We start from the raw sequence: 17,188 nt of genomic DNA, 5'->3' as shown, positions 1-17,188 counted from the left end.
ATTAGAACAATTTCCCTTTGGAACAATACCATGTCAGTTACTTGGGTGAGTGGTCCTGCTACTTATATGAAACTTAAGAATGCAAGGATCTTAACAGTAGCCATCTCGTCAAGCCACATACCGTCGCAGGAAAAACTCACCCTCTCATAGAACTCTCCTTTGATGAGTGAAGAAGTGATGCGACTAATGATGTCTTGGCTTGATAAGAGCTCATCTCTGCTCATGGCCAGCCAAGCAGCTTTGGCAGGAAGTCCCGCTTTCAGGTAGAGGTTAACAGCACCAGTGAAGTCTCCTTCATTCTCCTTCACCTCACCAGCTTTCTCATTCTGATTGGTCTCCATTAGGTAAGAATAGTAACTGCGTCTCAAATTGTCCAACTCTGGGTGGCCCTTTATGGGATCAACACATTTAATATTAGTAAAAAGGTGACTTTTCAGCATCATAGACAGCTGTTAAATGCACATAATAAAAAAAAAATTAAACTAACCACATTATTGTGCATAGCAGCATACAAAGGCTTATTAACTTTTATAAAGGATGAGAAAACTCTTTCATTGGAACATGGTTAAGTTGTGTGGCATGCCCTCATTCTCAAAAACCATGAACAAAACTACACAAGTTAAATGAAAATATGACCCAGACAATGTTAAATATGGGTTCACTCAAAATTAAAATAAACATGGTTTGTGCTGTTAATTATTGACTGCTGATGGCATGAAACCATCAAAGTTTAAGAGACATTAGGAATCCAGACAATAATTTTGTATATTGTTGGACATGTGCAGTTCATGGATATATTAATAATTGATTTTAAGGATATTTTGTTTACTTTTGTACAATAAACAATTATTGGATCACCACTTGACTTCTAAAGCCCAGTGTATCTGGGCAAAACCAGTTGAAAACCCCTGTTTTAGGCTAAATAAAAGACAAAAACTGTTGACTAGACTTTATGTAAATTATCTTATAAACAGATATTACCTTCGCCTCTGCCACTGCAATACATTCATCCCACATATGGAGCTCCTGGTACATTTCCATCACTTCATCCACCGCATTCTGAAGGGTTACAGAAATATTACTCAGCAATCGAGAAATAACTCGGTTCTGCTGCTCCCACGTATGAACTGTCCAAAGGCATTTAACTCAATTGGCAAATAGATAAAGAAAAGTAGTTAAGAAACGCTTTTTTTTTTTTTTTACTGAATTTAGTTGCATTTCAAAATTAATATTTTAATGTATTTTTAAATTGATATTTAATTTACTTTTTAAATTAATTTCAAATTTAATGTATTGTTACATTTAACATTTTATTTATTTTTAAACACAAATTTAATAAGCAGTTTTAAACATGTTTATTTATTTGTCAATTTTAAAAATGTATTTATTTATTTTTGGGTTAGTTTACCCAAAAATTAAAATTCTGTCATTAATTACTCACCCTTATGTCGTTCCACACCCGTAAGACCTTCGTTCATCTTCAGAACACAAATTAAGATATTTTTGATGAAATCTGAGGTTTTTTTTATCCTCCAGTGGAAGCAACGAAATTACACATTCAAGGTCCAGAAAAGTAGAAAAAACATCGTTAAAATAGTCAATGTGACTACATTGACATATCAATGTGACTCAGTATTGTTGAATAAAGTTGTTATTTTTGTTTTGTTTTTGTGCACAAAAAGTATTCTCGTCACTTCATCACATTAAGGTTGAACCACTGTAGTCACATTGGCTATTTTAATGATGTTTTTACTACTTTTATGGACATTGAATGTGGTAATTTCATTGCTTTCAATAGAGAATAAAAAACCTCTCGGATTTTATTAAAATATCTTATGGGTGTGAAACGACATGAGGGTGAGTAATTAATGACAGAAATTTCATTTTTGGGTGAATTAACCCTTTAAAGTGTTGAATTTAATACATTGATAATTGCATTTTTAAGCCACACTCCTAGTTGCAGATATTAGAAACTATTCTCTACCTGTTCCATATAATACATCTCTGCAAGCTTAAAGTTCTTGTCCAGCATGGCCAGCTGCGCTTTCACCTGGTAGTGGTCTGTACCATCACCATCCTACAGAAGAGAACAGTATATAACTTAATTTTAAAATGCATAAGCACAAGTACAACAACAGAAATGTACATTCTACAAGTGTACAGACATAATAACTAGAGATGCTACAGTTTGATGCAATACATACATTTTCCTTTGAGACAGCATCTGCAATCTTGTTGGTCTCATTTAGGAATCGGGCTTTGGATACATCCCCAAGGGCTGCAAAACACCTGCAGAAAAACCCAACAGCATGCACCTCAGATGAGAGCCAATAACAATACAAACATTGCATGGTGTATCATTTCACATTCGACAGCCAATGCTGCAATAAGTCAGGGCATTTAAGTTGGACAGCATTTATCGGCCATAATCAGATGACCAAAAGTGAGATCTAGCAAACAGGCAGCAGGAAGAGTATTCAGGCAATTCCTTCATTTGCATTCTCCTTGATGGTCAGAGCACTTTTTCTCTGCATGCTTTATGCAGATAAGCCTTATTCATAACAAACCAATCCTCCCTAATTTAAATTTCAGCTTTAAACCCACTTAAAAATGCTTATACAGTAAAAGGAAAACTCTAAACATGCTCACTGCCTCCTAAAGCAACTGGAAGCCTTTTTAAGAGGACCTTTGGTGCTTTGAGCTAAAGCTTTTATCCTCTCGCACAAGTTCAGGTGAACGGTTTTTGCCCTTTTGCAACAAGATTACACACATTTTTCTTTAGGCAGAACATTATCTCAGACACATTTCAGCATTTAAAGTGCAACACGCAGAGCAGCTGTCCAGAATACCAGCTTTCTTTAAGGTCCTTTGACAAATGCTTCTGGCATGTAATGTAACATTTTATTATTTTATTCCCAAGATCCATTTATAATATACACAAAAAACATGACAACCTTTTCTCTGACCCTTGGAATTCAACAGCCTTTTTTTTTTTGTCTTGAGTCAAATATGGTTTAACTGCCCCAATAAGTAACAGTCTGAATTACCTTGTGACATGTTGTTGACATTTACATGACTCGCTAAAGGTAGTTCTAAACAAAAAGTTTTTACAGGTTAGTTTCAATAAAAGATCTTTTTTTTTACTTATTAGGCAAGATATTTTAAGTACAGTCTGGCTGCAGTAAATACTTTCATTTCAAATGATCAAGTAAAATTATATATTCATGATTTGACCCCTTTAATAATGTATTGCTACTTTGCTGATTCAATGTGTTTATATTTAATTTAGTTCTTCTGTAGTGCCAATTAAATGCTGCATATTAAGACCAAATAAAAATAAAAAATTGAAAGGTGCAAAAATAAATGCAGCAATTCTATAAATAGAACAAGAGAATTGTTAAGAAAGAAAGTTTGTGTTTACATAATCATGTGAAAGGTATTTCTGTACTGCCAGTACAAGGACTGTAATTAATACATGTTCATTTGTACACATCTGCCAGTGTTTACACGGTTTTTGGGTAGTTGTTAGTAAACAATACATAAAATATACTTGTATGGGTTTGTTAATGTGGCCCGACAAACAAAGCACTATTTAATTAATGTTTAATTTATTTGTATTTGCCATTTCAAAAATCATAACCAACTGCATTGCAAATTGGTTTGTTAGAAAGTTGTCACCTATAACTTAATACCTTATACTTTTTGTGCCCCCCCCCCCTCATTTATTCTCTTCCATCTCAGTCTCAGACACTGTTCACATGAGCAGCACAATGTATGTGTGTTATGCTGACGCAGGAGCCGGCCAATAGTGAGTCGGCATTCTGATGTAGAACACGGAAACACTGCACTGTGTTTACAACGTAAAAAGCATCGGAGACTGACAGGGAAGAAATTGTTGAATAAAGTTGTTATTTTTGTTTTGTTTTTGCGCCCAAAATGTATTCTCGTCTCTTCATAACATTAAGTTTGAACCACTGTAGTCACATGGACTATTTTAACAATGTCTTTACTACCTTTCTGGGCCTTGAAAGTGGTAATTGCATTGCTGTCTATGGTGGATCAGAAACCTCTCGGATTTCATCAAAATATCTTAATTTGTGTTCTGAATACGAACGAAGGTCTTACGTGTTTGGAACGAAATGCGGGTGAGTAATTAATGACAGAATTAATTTTTGTGTGAACTAACCCTTTAAATGTACTAAAAAGTGATGCCAATACGATCTGTAAGGAAATTCAAAAAAGCTACAATATATTTTTTTTAACTCTGTCATACTGTTTCCTAGTTGTCAAGGTTAGACACATGATTCGGACAGCTATGCTGAAGTCATCGCAGCAGTAGCTGAGTCATAGAGGTGGGTGGACTGTCTTGCTTGTCTAACCTCTCAGCAATGTGGAGCTGTCGTGCCTCCAGGGAGAGTTTACTCAAAGTCTTCCACATGGCCTCTGTCTCTGCCGACATCTCCAGGGTCTCCAGGAATGCTGTTGCTCTGTGCGCACACATTTACAAGTTCAGCTATGAATAAGGATACTTACATAATTGAGGTCTAATTCATGTTTTATTGCAGGTGGCTGTGGTGTTTTGTTTTTACCTGTAATAGTCACCATCATCAATGGCTGTGCCAAATTCAATCAGCCCCTCATCTAGAGTGTAGGAGACAGAGTTCACCCCCTCAGTCACAATGACTTCAGTTTTTCCATTGGATCTCTCCAGGTCTACAATATCACCCTGTCGCCAACACAAAGTCACATGGTTAAAATCACAGTCGAGTATTTTTTCCTACTGATTATGGCTGCAATAATTAATCAAATAATGATCAAATGGTAAAAAACAATGTTACACTACCGTTATACTTTTTGGGTCAGTAAGATGTTTTTAAAGAAAATTAATACTTTTTCAGTGAGGATATACGTTAAAGTGGACAAACGTGACAGTAAAGACATTAGTAATGTTAAAAAAGTAAATCCTATTCATTTGAACTTTCTATTTATCAAAGAATCCTGAAATATTCACTGTTTTCAACAATGATAATAAGAATTGTTTCTTGAGCACCAAACCAGCATATTAGAACGATTTCTGAAGGATCATGTGACACTGAAGACTGGAGAAATTATGCTGAAAATTCAGCTTTGCCATCAGAGGAAAAAGTTACATTTTAAAATATATTTCCATAGAAAACATATTATTGAAATTTAAATTTTTGATCAAATAAATGGGTGAACATGGGTGAGACTTTTTTTAAAAACAACAAAAAATCTTACCGTCTCCAAACTTTAGAATGTAGTGTATATCAAGAAATTTTCTGCATTTTAAACAGCCAATTTGTGTCTGCAATGGTGGAGCAATTCTGTGTAGTTGTTTGTGTCATTGCCGGACCATAATATTTCCTTTAGTTAATCAGGTGCTTAAACAACATAGAGAGTGTGTCCAAATAAAACCACTAGTATTCACTCTGTGTGAGCTGTGGCTTCAGCTCACCTTGATGGGAAACATTGTGACCCTCTCTGGGCTGTCGATGCTGTACCAAACACACAGGTTTCCTCTGTTCTGTGCCACAACTACATCACTACCCGGTACCCACTGAACGTACGGACAGAAACTCAGCATGGTGCTCTTCACACTACTCCCAATGTCAAACAGGTGAAGCTGAACGTGGAGAAAGAGACAGAAGTGACACATCATTCTGTTTTTATTAGCAATATCAGAGCTAGTATAATAATGTTCCCCCCTTACCCTGAGTTTCTTGTCCCTAAAAAGCAGTTTACGCCCGGTTTCATTCAGCTCCAGCCAATCTATCTTGGAGTCGTGGCTTATAGTGCCCAGATTATACCCACCCACCAGGTCCACTGAGAAAAACAGGAAGAGAAAAGGATCATGGGAGATGAATGCACCAAAACAGATTCTTTTCTGTTGATCCAAGGTCAGAAATAAAGCATTATAGTTAAAACATTTAAATAGTAAGAGGCTTTTAGACAATGTCTTAAAAGAATGGATGAAGTATTTTTCCATCCCAAAAAAAAAAAGTAATATAAAGCAGAATGATAAAAATTTGGAGATCCATTTACTGTCATGAATGTCGCCGTATACACACACACACTTACACAAAGACATGCTGCAAAAAAATGGTGGCATTGCCTTTCACACAGACCCTGAACATCCGTGCCCTAACAAAAACAAATCAATGAGTCTTTCATGAATCACGTTCTGTGATGCTTCCATGCATTTCTGGCTCTTTGTTCGCAAATAACCATTCTGATGGGAAGCATCACTTATGAAGGGGGGCGGAGTGGGGAGAAAGAGAGGAAAAACACTTTCCAATTTGCACGTTCTGAACAGGTTTTAAGCACATGGATCAGTGAGGGGGAAAAGCACTCTGCTGTCTGTCAGAGAAAAATAAATTGGATGAAAGTTGTTTCTCATTTTCACCACCTGAAGAAGAAACAAGGCAAGCAGGACAGAGGGAGCATGCCAGGACTTAATTAGCACAGGAAGTGGTCAGAGCCATGGCAGATGGCTGGCGGTAGCCGGTGAAGGAGAGGGCTGTGACGATGACACAGCAGGGTAACCTTCTAATTGAAAGGTAACGTCCGAACCGACTCAACTTCAACACACCTTCCTACTGTCCCATAAATTATCTTTCCTCTGCAGAATCAAATAATGGGTCATACGGAGAAGGTGTCCCATTTAGAGTGGAAACAGACGATTATGTAATCAATACCATCGATGACATCATTTCATTAAGCTGTTGATGATGAAAGACTAAGACTGCCCTTTATGAGCTAATGTGACTATAATTCCACATAACTGCGTGCATTTTTGCATTCACTCAATGGGCTAAATGTCTAAATTAATCTTTAAATCAGAGAAACTGTCTGGAGCTATAAGAGCAGGATGATGTGATTAGTCAAAGCTTTGAAACAAAATGATGTCATCCCTAATTGCCACCTGAAAAGCAATATAGAAATAAATCTGAGTTGCATATAATTCTAAATAATAAAGAAAACACACCCCTGCCAGAAGTAATGGGCAATAACTTACCGATAGCAATAGTTTTGATGTCAATCAGGTAGGCCAACTTTTTGTTGTCCTCCACTCCCCTCTGCCTCCTCTCATTCAGACGCACACTGCAAACACAAAACACACAAACCAAGGATTGAACACTTGCTGTGGGTGCTGAGGGACCTGTCAGTGCTCCATCAAGAGGAACCAAGCACTGCAATCTGACAGTATCTGACAGGCTTTATACATGAATTCTGATTTGTGATGACTAGGTCTGCTCACTAAGAGCCAGCTGTATGTATCAACAGCAATAGAATGACAGTAGGACGACAACTGGGAAATCAAAGGTAAATCCTGCCATCTAGTGTTCAGTATTAGACATACCTTTTGTAGGCAATGTAACTTTGCCTGTTCTCTGTTCAAAGTTTTGTTTGCTATAAAATTATGCTGTACATTAAATGTTGCAACAGGAAATAAGGGTGGGGCTTGTATCCATATTATAATATTATATAATATACTTTTAATAGGAAATGTCATTACAGAGGCAAAGAAGGTTTTTACATTTTTTGATAAAGGATTATAAAAACAAGTGTAGTAAATAAGTAAATCATTTTGCTTGAGTAAAAATGGCAGACCTGATGAGGTGTGGGTTCATAAACTCTGTTCGAACAGATCCTAGGATTTCATTGCTTCCGTATTCCACCAACGCCAGCTCTCCAGCATTGAAAATCATGCACACCTACCAGGAAATAAAGCAATTTACAATTATCCAGCAATGACAATTATTATATAAGCTAGAGCTGCATGATGCTTTAAACCCAGTCGTTATCCTTTGAACCATGCTCATAAACAACTGAAGCATCTTAAAGGGTTAGTTCACCTAAAAATGAAAATGATCCCATAATTTTATAGTTTATAAAGTTATAAATATGGATATTTTTCCTGCAAAAATGAATCACTTCAGAAGGCCTTTATTAACCCCCTGGAGCCGTGTGGATTACTTTTATGATGGATGGATGTGCTTTTTTTGGGGCTTCAAAAAAATGGTACCATAAACTCCCATTATAAAGCTAGGAAGAGCCAGGGTATTTTTTAATATAACTCTGATTGTGTTTGGCTGAAAAAAGAAAGTTATATATACCTAGGATGGCTTGATGGTGAGTAAATTATGCGATAATTTTCATTTTTAGGTGAACTATAATTAACCTTTAATAACACACAATAATAAAATAAAATAAAATAAAAAGAATGTACCGTTTCATTTTCAAAGAAAAACTTCTCATTTCCCCCAGAGCCCTGCCACGCCACCTGTAATGGGAGAGTGATGTTGTTTAATGAAGTGCATCATTGTTGTCATCAACTTTTGCTTTCCACTGCATTACACAGAAAGAAGCAGACAGTCTCCACAGCCAGGGCCTTTCACCATTATCCTGTTTGTCACGGTGAACTTTCTTCCAACTCCCATAAGAGCACTTTGGAAACTCAATTAAACATGGATTAACACAGTGAACCATTAAGCCCTTGAACTTTTAATTAGACATTTTAAACTTTTATCCACCCGATGAAAAAAAATGTGTCCAGAAATATATTAATACAGACAGTTTGATCGAAATAGAAGCATTTTCATTCTGACAAAACTACATAACAGAAATAAAGCAATTGTAAATAATCAAATAGGTCTAAACTAGACATCCTACCTCACTTAGTTTGTTGGACACCAGGTCTCCCAGCAGCAGTGTGTCAGAGGTGTGAGCCACAAGATATCGATCCTTCCCCATGACTTTCACCTCATCTATCTCATAACCATACTGAGATTTCAGCACCACTCGTGTGCCAGTGGCCAAATTCTTCACAATCACCTGGGAGGGTTTAAGATACAAAATTCTTTTGTTTGTAGGATATAAACAAGATTAAAAAACACCAGTCACTACTGAAATGAATGAAAACTGTGCACTTTAAATATCTAAGGGCCTGTTTACAGGTTTTAATCATTTGTCCAAATGATTTTTGGTCGATCAGATCACAAGTGGATGATGCTAAATACAGGTGTAAACAGGGTCTAAAAAGTTCTGAGCTTGTCCACTTTCGATCACTTCCAGAGGTAGATGAAAACACATTAGACCAAATTGCTTTTGTAGTGTAGACGCTCATGTGGTTGAAAGTGTTTGAACAGGCACAAAAGAGTGCCTACTCTCCACCTACTGACCTATTGCGTAAACATTATGGGAGGGCACTAGCCAGACAGGATTTAAACTTTGTTGGCTGGAGACCCGATTTTGGGTTGAAGACGAAAAACATACTAAGCACAATGTACTCTTACCATTCCTAATTTTTAACACGCACTCACAGCCTTCGACATGGTCTTGCGGCTGTCAGAGCAGAAACGAAAGCTGATGTTCTCTGTGTAATTTACGTGGGTAAATAGACCCTCCCCTCAAAGAAATCAGGACAGAAGTGGTTGAAAGTGGACGGATTAAAATACCAGATGTAAACGGGAATGTGTCTCCCTTGTCTACTTGTGATCAGATCGACCAAAACATTTTAATACCAGGTGTAAACAGGGCCTAAAAGTAATGCTCACCTGACTTAGTCCTACGTATGTCATCTCAAATTTGTTCTTGTAAATACTCCTGCGGAGACAGCAGTCAAACATCTCGACACCTCCACACAATGTGCCCTGCAATTTACAGATGGACATTTAATTACACATCATCTCCACAGTCCCTCAGTTGTCCCAAGTGGCAAAGCTGGACCTCAACATCATTGAGCCAATGTTTTTGCAATCCTGCTTATGTCTTACCAAATTATAAACATTGTGCAGACAAACTTTATTAAACCTGATATTTTCAGGATTAGTGCCTTAATGTTTTAATACATGAACATAACATTGGGCCTCATTACACTTGTCACTTAATGCGTTTTACTCATCAGATAGCCACCCGATTTGTTAAAACTGTTTTATTTACACTTGGCCATGTAAATCTATCTCCACAAAACAAATATAAATCCGATCTTAAATTTGCACACTATATGCAAATTCAATGTAGTTCATGTCACCTAAAGCAACAGATATGCACAATAGGAGTGAGAGCTATGTCAGCACTGATAAGCGCTCCCCATTCACCAATAAAAAGTAAAGTAAAAATAATTTAATAAAAGTAATTTAATAAAAATTACTCTGTGCTGAGCTTTTATGATGTGACACTGAACATTAAATTTCATTTGTGGCAGTTGGCACGTCTCAACTGCTCAACTGTTCATCACTGGTGGGCCATATCTGTGGCAATGCGTGTTGCAGTAGCGCTGTCATATTTGGCTACCAGAAGCTGGTATAACACGCTCTCACACGTTTATTTTTTCTACCATTTTAGGACAAGTAAAATTATATGTGGCTTCAGCAACCAGATATATTTACACTTGTCCAGTTTCATCTGGAATGCTTCTCAAATCACCTCCTGAAATGGTTTGAGTGACCAGATCTAAATCCATCTCAAAAGCATTTCTGAGGGCATTTACACCTGGTCTTTTCACAATCCGATCAGAGAAAATGCATGAAGTGACCAGGTGTAAATAGGCCCAAAGATTTTCTGAAAGACTTTGAAGTTCTGAAAATTGGCAATCCAGACTGACCACAGAAAGCCGAGAGCCATCTTTTTTCCAGGATAGAGCTGTGATGGTATACAGGTTTGGAATTTCTTTAGGAGAAGCTTCATCCCAGGTACCTTTTCGAGGACTCCAATTAAAAACTCGCAATCTAAAGGAAAACAAGAGATATGTCAAGACATTGGCCGAATGTTTTTGTTTTCCATTTAATGTGTTCTCTCACCTGTCATAGCTTCCTACGACTATGGACTGGCCACTGGGGCTAGATGCTGCCACTGTGAATTCCTTTTCGGAGTGATCTCGGCTGTAGTCAAATGTCTGAAGCACGTGGCCCTCCCTCCCATAGGCCACGATCTTCTTATCGCATCCAGCCACAATTATGCTGTTGGTGCCCCATGCCAGGGCATATGGTGGGCATGCATGTGTCAACAGTTTTCCCTTTTAACAATCAGAACAAACATATATCAGAAATCATCAGACATTAAACACAACATTTGTATATTATGTTATAAAGACATTTAAAGGTCCCGTTTTTCGTGTTTTTTTGAAGCTTTGATTGTGTTTATAGTGTGCAATATAACATGTGTTCATGTTTTGCGTGTAAAAAAACACAGTATTTTTCACATAATTTACTTATCTGTATACCGCTGTTTCCACTGTCATAAAAACGGGCTAATGACTTCCTTGTTCTATGAAGTCCCTCCTTCAGAAATACGTAACGAGTTCTGATTGTGCCAGCGGTTCCTGTGTTGTGATTCGACAGCTCTGAGCGCATCTTGCCCGGAAAAGTCACGCCTCTTATCATAACGTGGAGATGCACGCGCTCAGTGTTATTGTAAACATGTCTTTAATTTTACCCTATCAATTTGAGCCAGAATCAGACCCGGTGATTGGACTGCGGGATGAAAATAACAGCGTTTCGACGACATGGCGACAAACACACTCTACAAACGCAACTCTTGTGTATTCCTGTGGGCGGAGGTTAGTCAAAAAACTGTTTTAGTGACGTCATTAAAGAAGGAAGTAGAGGGATGTAGTCCAAACTGGCAGTTCGATGTAGGCGACTTCTGTTAAATAAAATTTCTCGCTTGGCATTGAACTTTGAGCTTTAAAATTTTACAGATTTTATTTATACTCTAACAACAACATTACACACTAACTAAAGTTTGAAACATGGGATCACGAAGAACGGGACCTTTAAATATAATATAGCAGTTTTTTACCTGAGATTCTCCAGAGCCTTCATCATCAAAGAAGTATCGAACGACCGTTCCATCCGCATGACCCGAGAGGATTCCCTTCCCTGAGACACTGAGGGAATGGATCAAGAGAGATACACAGTGTTGTTGTACTAAGTTGAAGTGCTAAAATTATTAAAACTGAAATAAAAATAAAGCTATATATAAATATTAAAAAAGAAAATTAATAAAAATGGCAAAAGCACACAACACACTTAAACTAAAATTAAAATGAAAACTGAAAATATAAAAGAAGGCTAATTCAAAATATTAATATAAACTATAATAGTATACAGTATAAGTAATAGTAAAATAACACTGTAAACAAACCAGAAAAGGGTGCATGGACAAAGAATCAAGCATCATAGGGTTACATAAATAGACATACTTTGTGGTTAGTGAGACAACATAAGAATCTGTTCCATAGATCGTGGAGGACTTGCTTGTTTTTGTATTGGCTTGTCGAACCTGCATTTGACATAAAACGTTCACAAAATGAATCCTCACTAAATAGGAAATTCAGCTTAAGGTGTAAAACAGAAAATGGGCCACACTTACTTTTCCCTCTGCGAGTCCAAATATTATTGCATGCTCTAACGGCCAAACCAGACATGTTACAGCACTCTATAGAACAACAACAGAATTAATGCGCACAATACATGGCACTTCAGCCTAATGATGTATTTTACTTATCATCAGAATACTTACGGTTTGAATAAATTTGTTGCAAATAACTTTTTTATCTCCCCTGGGATAGAAAACATTACATTAGAAATGAAAGATAATACAATAAATCAAATCATGATTGTGGCATTGCATAACTTTTAACTTGAAAATATGACTAGCAATATTGTTAATGGTGATCAGCTGTTTGTTATGTGGTTTGTTAAATCTATCTTAAAACAGGTGGTTTTAAATGCGCACAAATAAATTTATCCCAAGCCTAGACCCCATGCTTTATGAATCACAGCAGATTATTATATTTGAAAATGCATTAATTCATTAGTATTATACGGAGATACTTACCACTCCTCTCCAATTTTGTAAACAAATATGATGTTGTCTGTTTGAGCAACTGCTATCTTGGTTGAATCAGGGGAAAATGCCATGGACTTGACCATATAGGTTTTCTTCCCATACTGCAACAAATCACAAAGTCATGATTTCATAAATACGTTTTCCTAACATATGAATAGTACTGGCAGGATACAAAATTAATTTTGAATTTTTTTAAGTTAAATAATTTGCTGATAACTTACTTTGGGGTCTGCAGGCTTTGTGGTAAATCTGTCTCTTTTCTCTCCCTGCTCATCATACAATATAACCACTCTATCAATAGTGCACACTGCAAACTTTGCATTGTTTGGAGCCCATGCCATACAGGTGACTTTAGCAGCTCCATCCTACAGAAAAGAAAAAGACATTGTAGACACAACACTACTTTCAAAGCAGAGTCTTTGAGTCACTGAGATTTAATAATATTCGGTTAACATTCGGAATAGGGTTTCTATTACTGTTTTCTTTGCACGACATAATGTTTTACTTTGATATCAGGCTAGATACATAAGCATCCTAGTGTTGCTAAGCTAAGAAACGTTATCATGACTAAAGATAGCGGGCAACCGAGAGCTAGTTAGCTAGCCTCGCTAAATAACGTGGTAAATGTTTTACCTGAGGTGTAAGAAGAGTCTTCAGGTACTTTAGCTGCATGCTTTACATTTATAAAAGACTCAGTGGAGTTATAAGAACGTATTTCTTGATGTAGTCATGTTTTGGTTAATAGTTGTCAAGCTGAAGACATTTTGGTAAACATAGCTTTCTCCCTGGTTACCGTCGCCAAGGAAAGAACGTATGACGTAATTACGTAGAATGATACGAGACGTGTTTGACTTGTTTAAAGCCGTTCTCAGAAAGGTTATTTTTGATCAATTACATACTGTTTGATGGCAGCGTTTACTAACGTTATATTGAGATGAATAAAATAAAATAAAAACTCTGGAGATGCCGGGGATTGAACCCGGGGCCTCATACATGCAAAGCATGCGCTCTACCACTGAGCTACATCCCCTTCCTGTTTCACCCCCTTGTTAGAAGAGTATTTAAACATTACTATAAAGAATTATTTTATATATTGTATTATATTTTGTTTGTTTATATACTCTTACACATATATAAATGTATCATACAAATAACTTTGCATTAGTTGTAATACATACATTTATTAATTTATTATAAATAATTCCTCATTATGTGGCCACATGCTGTAATAGCAATATCTAAAATTAACTACACTAATGTACTCTAGGTGACAGGTCAAACAAACACCATTGTGACTGGAAACCAACAGATGGAGGGGTGGGGGGGGGGGGTGACCTATAAAGAACCTCTAGAACAAGCTGTACCTGAGATCCAAACTTACTGAAACATGTTCAGAGAAGAATCACCAAAACAGCTATGTGAAAACAGATCAAGAAGGAAAAATTAGTTGTGCCATATTAGATCAGAGACATGCATAACCAGGTTATTCAGAGCTTTGAGAGGATTCTCCACAATCTCTGGTTCATAAAAGACATTTTTGGGCTCATTCTTGGAGCAGTCTTTTACTTTTTTGAAGCCTTTGTTCGACTCTTTATTCCACGTTGCAAGAAAGATGTTGAGGGAGAGATAGTCTTGGTGACTGGAGCTGCAAATGGGATAGGAAAACTGATCGCCAAAGAACTTGGAGACTATGGAGCAACATTAGTCTTATGGGATATCAACTCAGAGGCACTGGACAAAACAGCAAAAGAATTAAAGCGAGTATTGGATGTGAGAGTTTATGCCTATACATGTGACTGCAGCAGAAGAAGTGAGGTCTACAAAGTTGCTGAATTGGTAAATAATATATACTATTTTAATTTATATATATATATATATATATATATATATATATATATATATATATATATATATATATAATATGGACATTATTTATATTTTATACCCTTAAAAAACATGTAAAGCTTTTTATGATAGGTAAATATGAAAGTTAAACATTTCAACAGGTTAAAAGGGAGGTTGGAGATGTGTCAATCTTGGTGAACAACGCAGGAATGGTAACAGGAAAATACACTTTCATTGAAGCCCCTGACAGTCTGGTGGATAGAACACTAAGGGTCAATGTTGCTGCCCATTTCTGGGTAAAGAAAAATAATTCATTCAGTTTACATTCTTTATACCTCTGTTTTTATGTTATGGGAACAGTGACCTTACTGTTATCTCAAATATTTGAATTCACAGACTTACAAGGCGTTTCTCCCAGCTATGCTGCAACGGAACCATGGGCACCTGGTCTGCGTGGCATGCCATGGAGCACTGTTTGCAATGAATGGCCTTGCAGGTACAATTATAGAGGGATTCTAGAGATCACTGTGCGACACTAAATCATGAATGTGCAATATCTGAAGTTTAGTGTTAAATTGAGATGTGATTTAAAAATAGAATGTGATTTTCCAACACGTTTTGTCCACAGACTACTGCGCAAGCAAGTCTGCAGCAGTGAGCTTCGCAGAATCTATTGCACTGGAGCTGCTTGTCCTTAAAAAGGAAGGAATCAAAACAACAATAGTGTGTCCTTATCTAATAAATACCAAAATGTTTGGGGGATGTCAAACAAAGTAAGCCAATACTGTTTACATATAACATTATTAAAGATTTGTGTTCTGGTGATGCGGTATAACATTGATATTTTACTTGTGTTAAGGAGGCCGTCTTTTCTTCCAGTCTTGGATCAAAGACATGCAGCAAAACAGATTGTGGATGCCATACTACAGGAGAAGATGTACTTGTTTTTACCCTCAAGTCTCTATTTCTTGATGGCACTTAAGAGGTATTTTAGGCCTCTAAATACTTGTTATTGAAGATATAAAATCAGTTTATCTTTATGCCTTTCGTCAACATTTAATAATTAAATAACATATAAATTAATAGTAAACAATTAAAAGAAAATAATTGTATTCAATGTAATAAATGTCTCAATATTTGCAATATTGCACAAAATGATCTAATTTAACTATAAATCAACTCAACCTGTTCATGTTCTTGCAGTCTCATGCCTGCCAAACTGGGCATCATCTTTGTGAACTTCTTTGGTGGGATGGATCTGATGGATCACTTCAGAGGGGTCCCTGTACCCATCATCAGCTACAAAAAGCCTCAGCGCCAACAAAATGACAGTGTCAGTGATCCACAAACTCTTATCTATTACAACTAGCAATAAGTTGGAGAACACAAGTGTAAATCACCAGTGAGTAATATCAGTCTGCTCAACTGTGAGCTAAGAATTGTGAATAAATTCCCTTTTTTTCTCTGTGGTTCATTTGTTTTTCAAATTTAGTATCTAAAACTTGAGATTCCCTACTTTGTGAGGATTTTTTGCTGGTCCTCACAAGGAAAATTGATTAATAAGCATAATAAAATGTTTTTTTTTTTTTTGGAAAATGTAAAAATGCAGAAAGTTTTGTGTGATGGGTAGATCTAGTTTGTACAGTATAAAAACCATTACGTCTCACTCTAAAAAAACAAAAGGTGCTATATAGTACTAAAAGTGGTTCTTTGGCTCGTAATCATAGGGGAACCACTTAAAGTGCTGTATAGCACCAAATCTTGGTGCTTCAGTGGTTCTTCAGCGGTTCTTTGGGATGACTGAGGTGCTAAATAGCACCGCTACCATATACAGAACCTGTTAAGCCCCTGTATGGTTCTTCAGCGGTTCTTTGAGGTGGTTAAGGTGCTATATAGCACCACTGCTGTACAAAGAACCTGTTAAGCCCTTTTAAAGTTTCTTTATGAGACAAAGAACCACTGTTGGTGCTGTTTAGCACTATTTTTGTTGAAGAAATAAAATGCGATATGGCACCTCTTATGGGTTCTACATTTGACAGATGCTGTAGAGCACCTTTAAAGATATGGAGCTACATAGCAGCAAAAGTGGTTCCCCTATGATTACGAGCCAAGAACCACTTTTAGTGCTATATAGCACTTTTTTTTTAATGGAGGTCCTCACAAGGATAGCAAAACAAACGTGTGTGTGAAGATTTACATAGCCTAATATCTTAATTTTTGCTCAGCTTAAATGAGAATACCAATAGTTATAGAGGTACATTATATATATCTATGTAACATTTTCTGATTTTCACTTGTGTAGTTATAAAAACACAATATAGTCTTCATTTTATTTTGGGGGGTAACCTGGACCCCTCTATGTAAGATTCACTTACGTACAGTATACACGAGATACACTTTATTATTATTATTTTTCCCGACCATGCCCACAGGTAAAATAAAAATAGGTGAAGTCTTATTGTTATTG

The 17,188-nt window shown here is 36.6% G+C and overlaps 2 protein-coding genes and 1 non-coding gene across 3 annotated transcripts in view; 1 reads left to right on the top strand and 2 right to left on the bottom strand.

The window, feature by feature from the left end:
- The window catches only part of ift172 (intraflagellar transport 172), a 31,247-nt gene extending 17,506 nt beyond the window's left edge, over positions 1–13,741 (bottom strand). The window contains exons 1-22 of the mRNA XM_048207457.1: positions 13,510–13,741; positions 13,098–13,241; positions 12,865–12,977; positions 12,547–12,586; positions 12,397–12,462; positions 12,227–12,306; positions 11,824–11,911; positions 10,824–11,038; positions 10,628–10,751; positions 9,579–9,674; positions 8,695–8,856; positions 8,252–8,305; positions 7,633–7,736; positions 7,037–7,122; positions 5,732–5,844; positions 5,477–5,644; positions 4,590–4,726; positions 4,380–4,487; positions 2,205–2,289; positions 1,985–2,077; positions 982–1,059; positions 141–389 (exon numbers count right to left, since the gene is read on the bottom strand). Coding sequence (XP_048063414.1) covers positions 141–389; positions 982–1,059; positions 1,985–2,077; positions 2,205–2,289; positions 4,380–4,487; positions 4,590–4,726; positions 5,477–5,644; positions 5,732–5,844; positions 7,037–7,122; positions 7,633–7,736; positions 8,252–8,305; positions 8,695–8,856; positions 9,579–9,674; positions 10,628–10,751; positions 10,824–11,038; positions 11,824–11,911; positions 12,227–12,306; positions 12,397–12,462; positions 12,547–12,586; positions 12,865–12,977; positions 13,098–13,241; positions 13,510–13,548 — 2,442 coding nt within the window. The 5' untranslated portion in view covers positions 13,549–13,741. The remainder of the gene's footprint in view (positions 1–140; positions 390–981; positions 1,060–1,984; positions 2,078–2,204; positions 2,290–4,379; positions 4,488–4,589; positions 4,727–5,476; positions 5,645–5,731; positions 5,845–7,036; positions 7,123–7,632; positions 7,737–8,251; positions 8,306–8,694; positions 8,857–9,578; positions 9,675–10,627; positions 10,752–10,823; positions 11,039–11,823; positions 11,912–12,226; positions 12,307–12,396; positions 12,463–12,546; positions 12,587–12,864; positions 12,978–13,097; positions 13,242–13,509) is intronic.
- A 93-nt stretch (positions 13,742–13,834) lies between these two features.
- trnaa-ugc lies at positions 13,835–13,906 on the bottom strand. Its single transcript has one exon. It is a non-coding gene; the product is annotated as a tRNA-Ala (tRNA).
- Positions 13,907–14,197: 291 nt separating this feature from the next.
- Positions 14,198–16,190, top strand: si:dkey-221h15.4 (uncharacterized protein LOC563950 homolog). Its single transcript, XM_048207463.1, has 6 exons — positions 14,198–14,712; positions 14,883–15,017; positions 15,118–15,217; positions 15,350–15,494; positions 15,581–15,706; positions 15,925–16,190. Exons 1-6 carry the CDS (start codon positions 14,347–14,349, stop codon positions 16,088–16,090), a joined length of 1,038 nt encoding a protein of 345 aa, XP_048063420.1. The 5' UTR covers positions 14,198–14,346; the 3' UTR covers positions 16,091–16,190.
- The last annotated feature ends 998 nt before the right edge of the window (positions 16,191–17,188 follow it).

The sequence above is a fragment of the Megalobrama amblycephala genome, linkage group LG11 (genome assembly GCF_018812025.1).
Source record: "Megalobrama amblycephala isolate DHTTF-2021 linkage group LG11, ASM1881202v1, whole genome shotgun sequence".
Classification (NCBI taxonomy): Eukaryota; Metazoa; Chordata; class Actinopteri; order Cypriniformes; family Xenocyprididae; genus Megalobrama; species Megalobrama amblycephala.
This window is presented reverse-complemented; position numbering and strand designations above follow the sequence as displayed.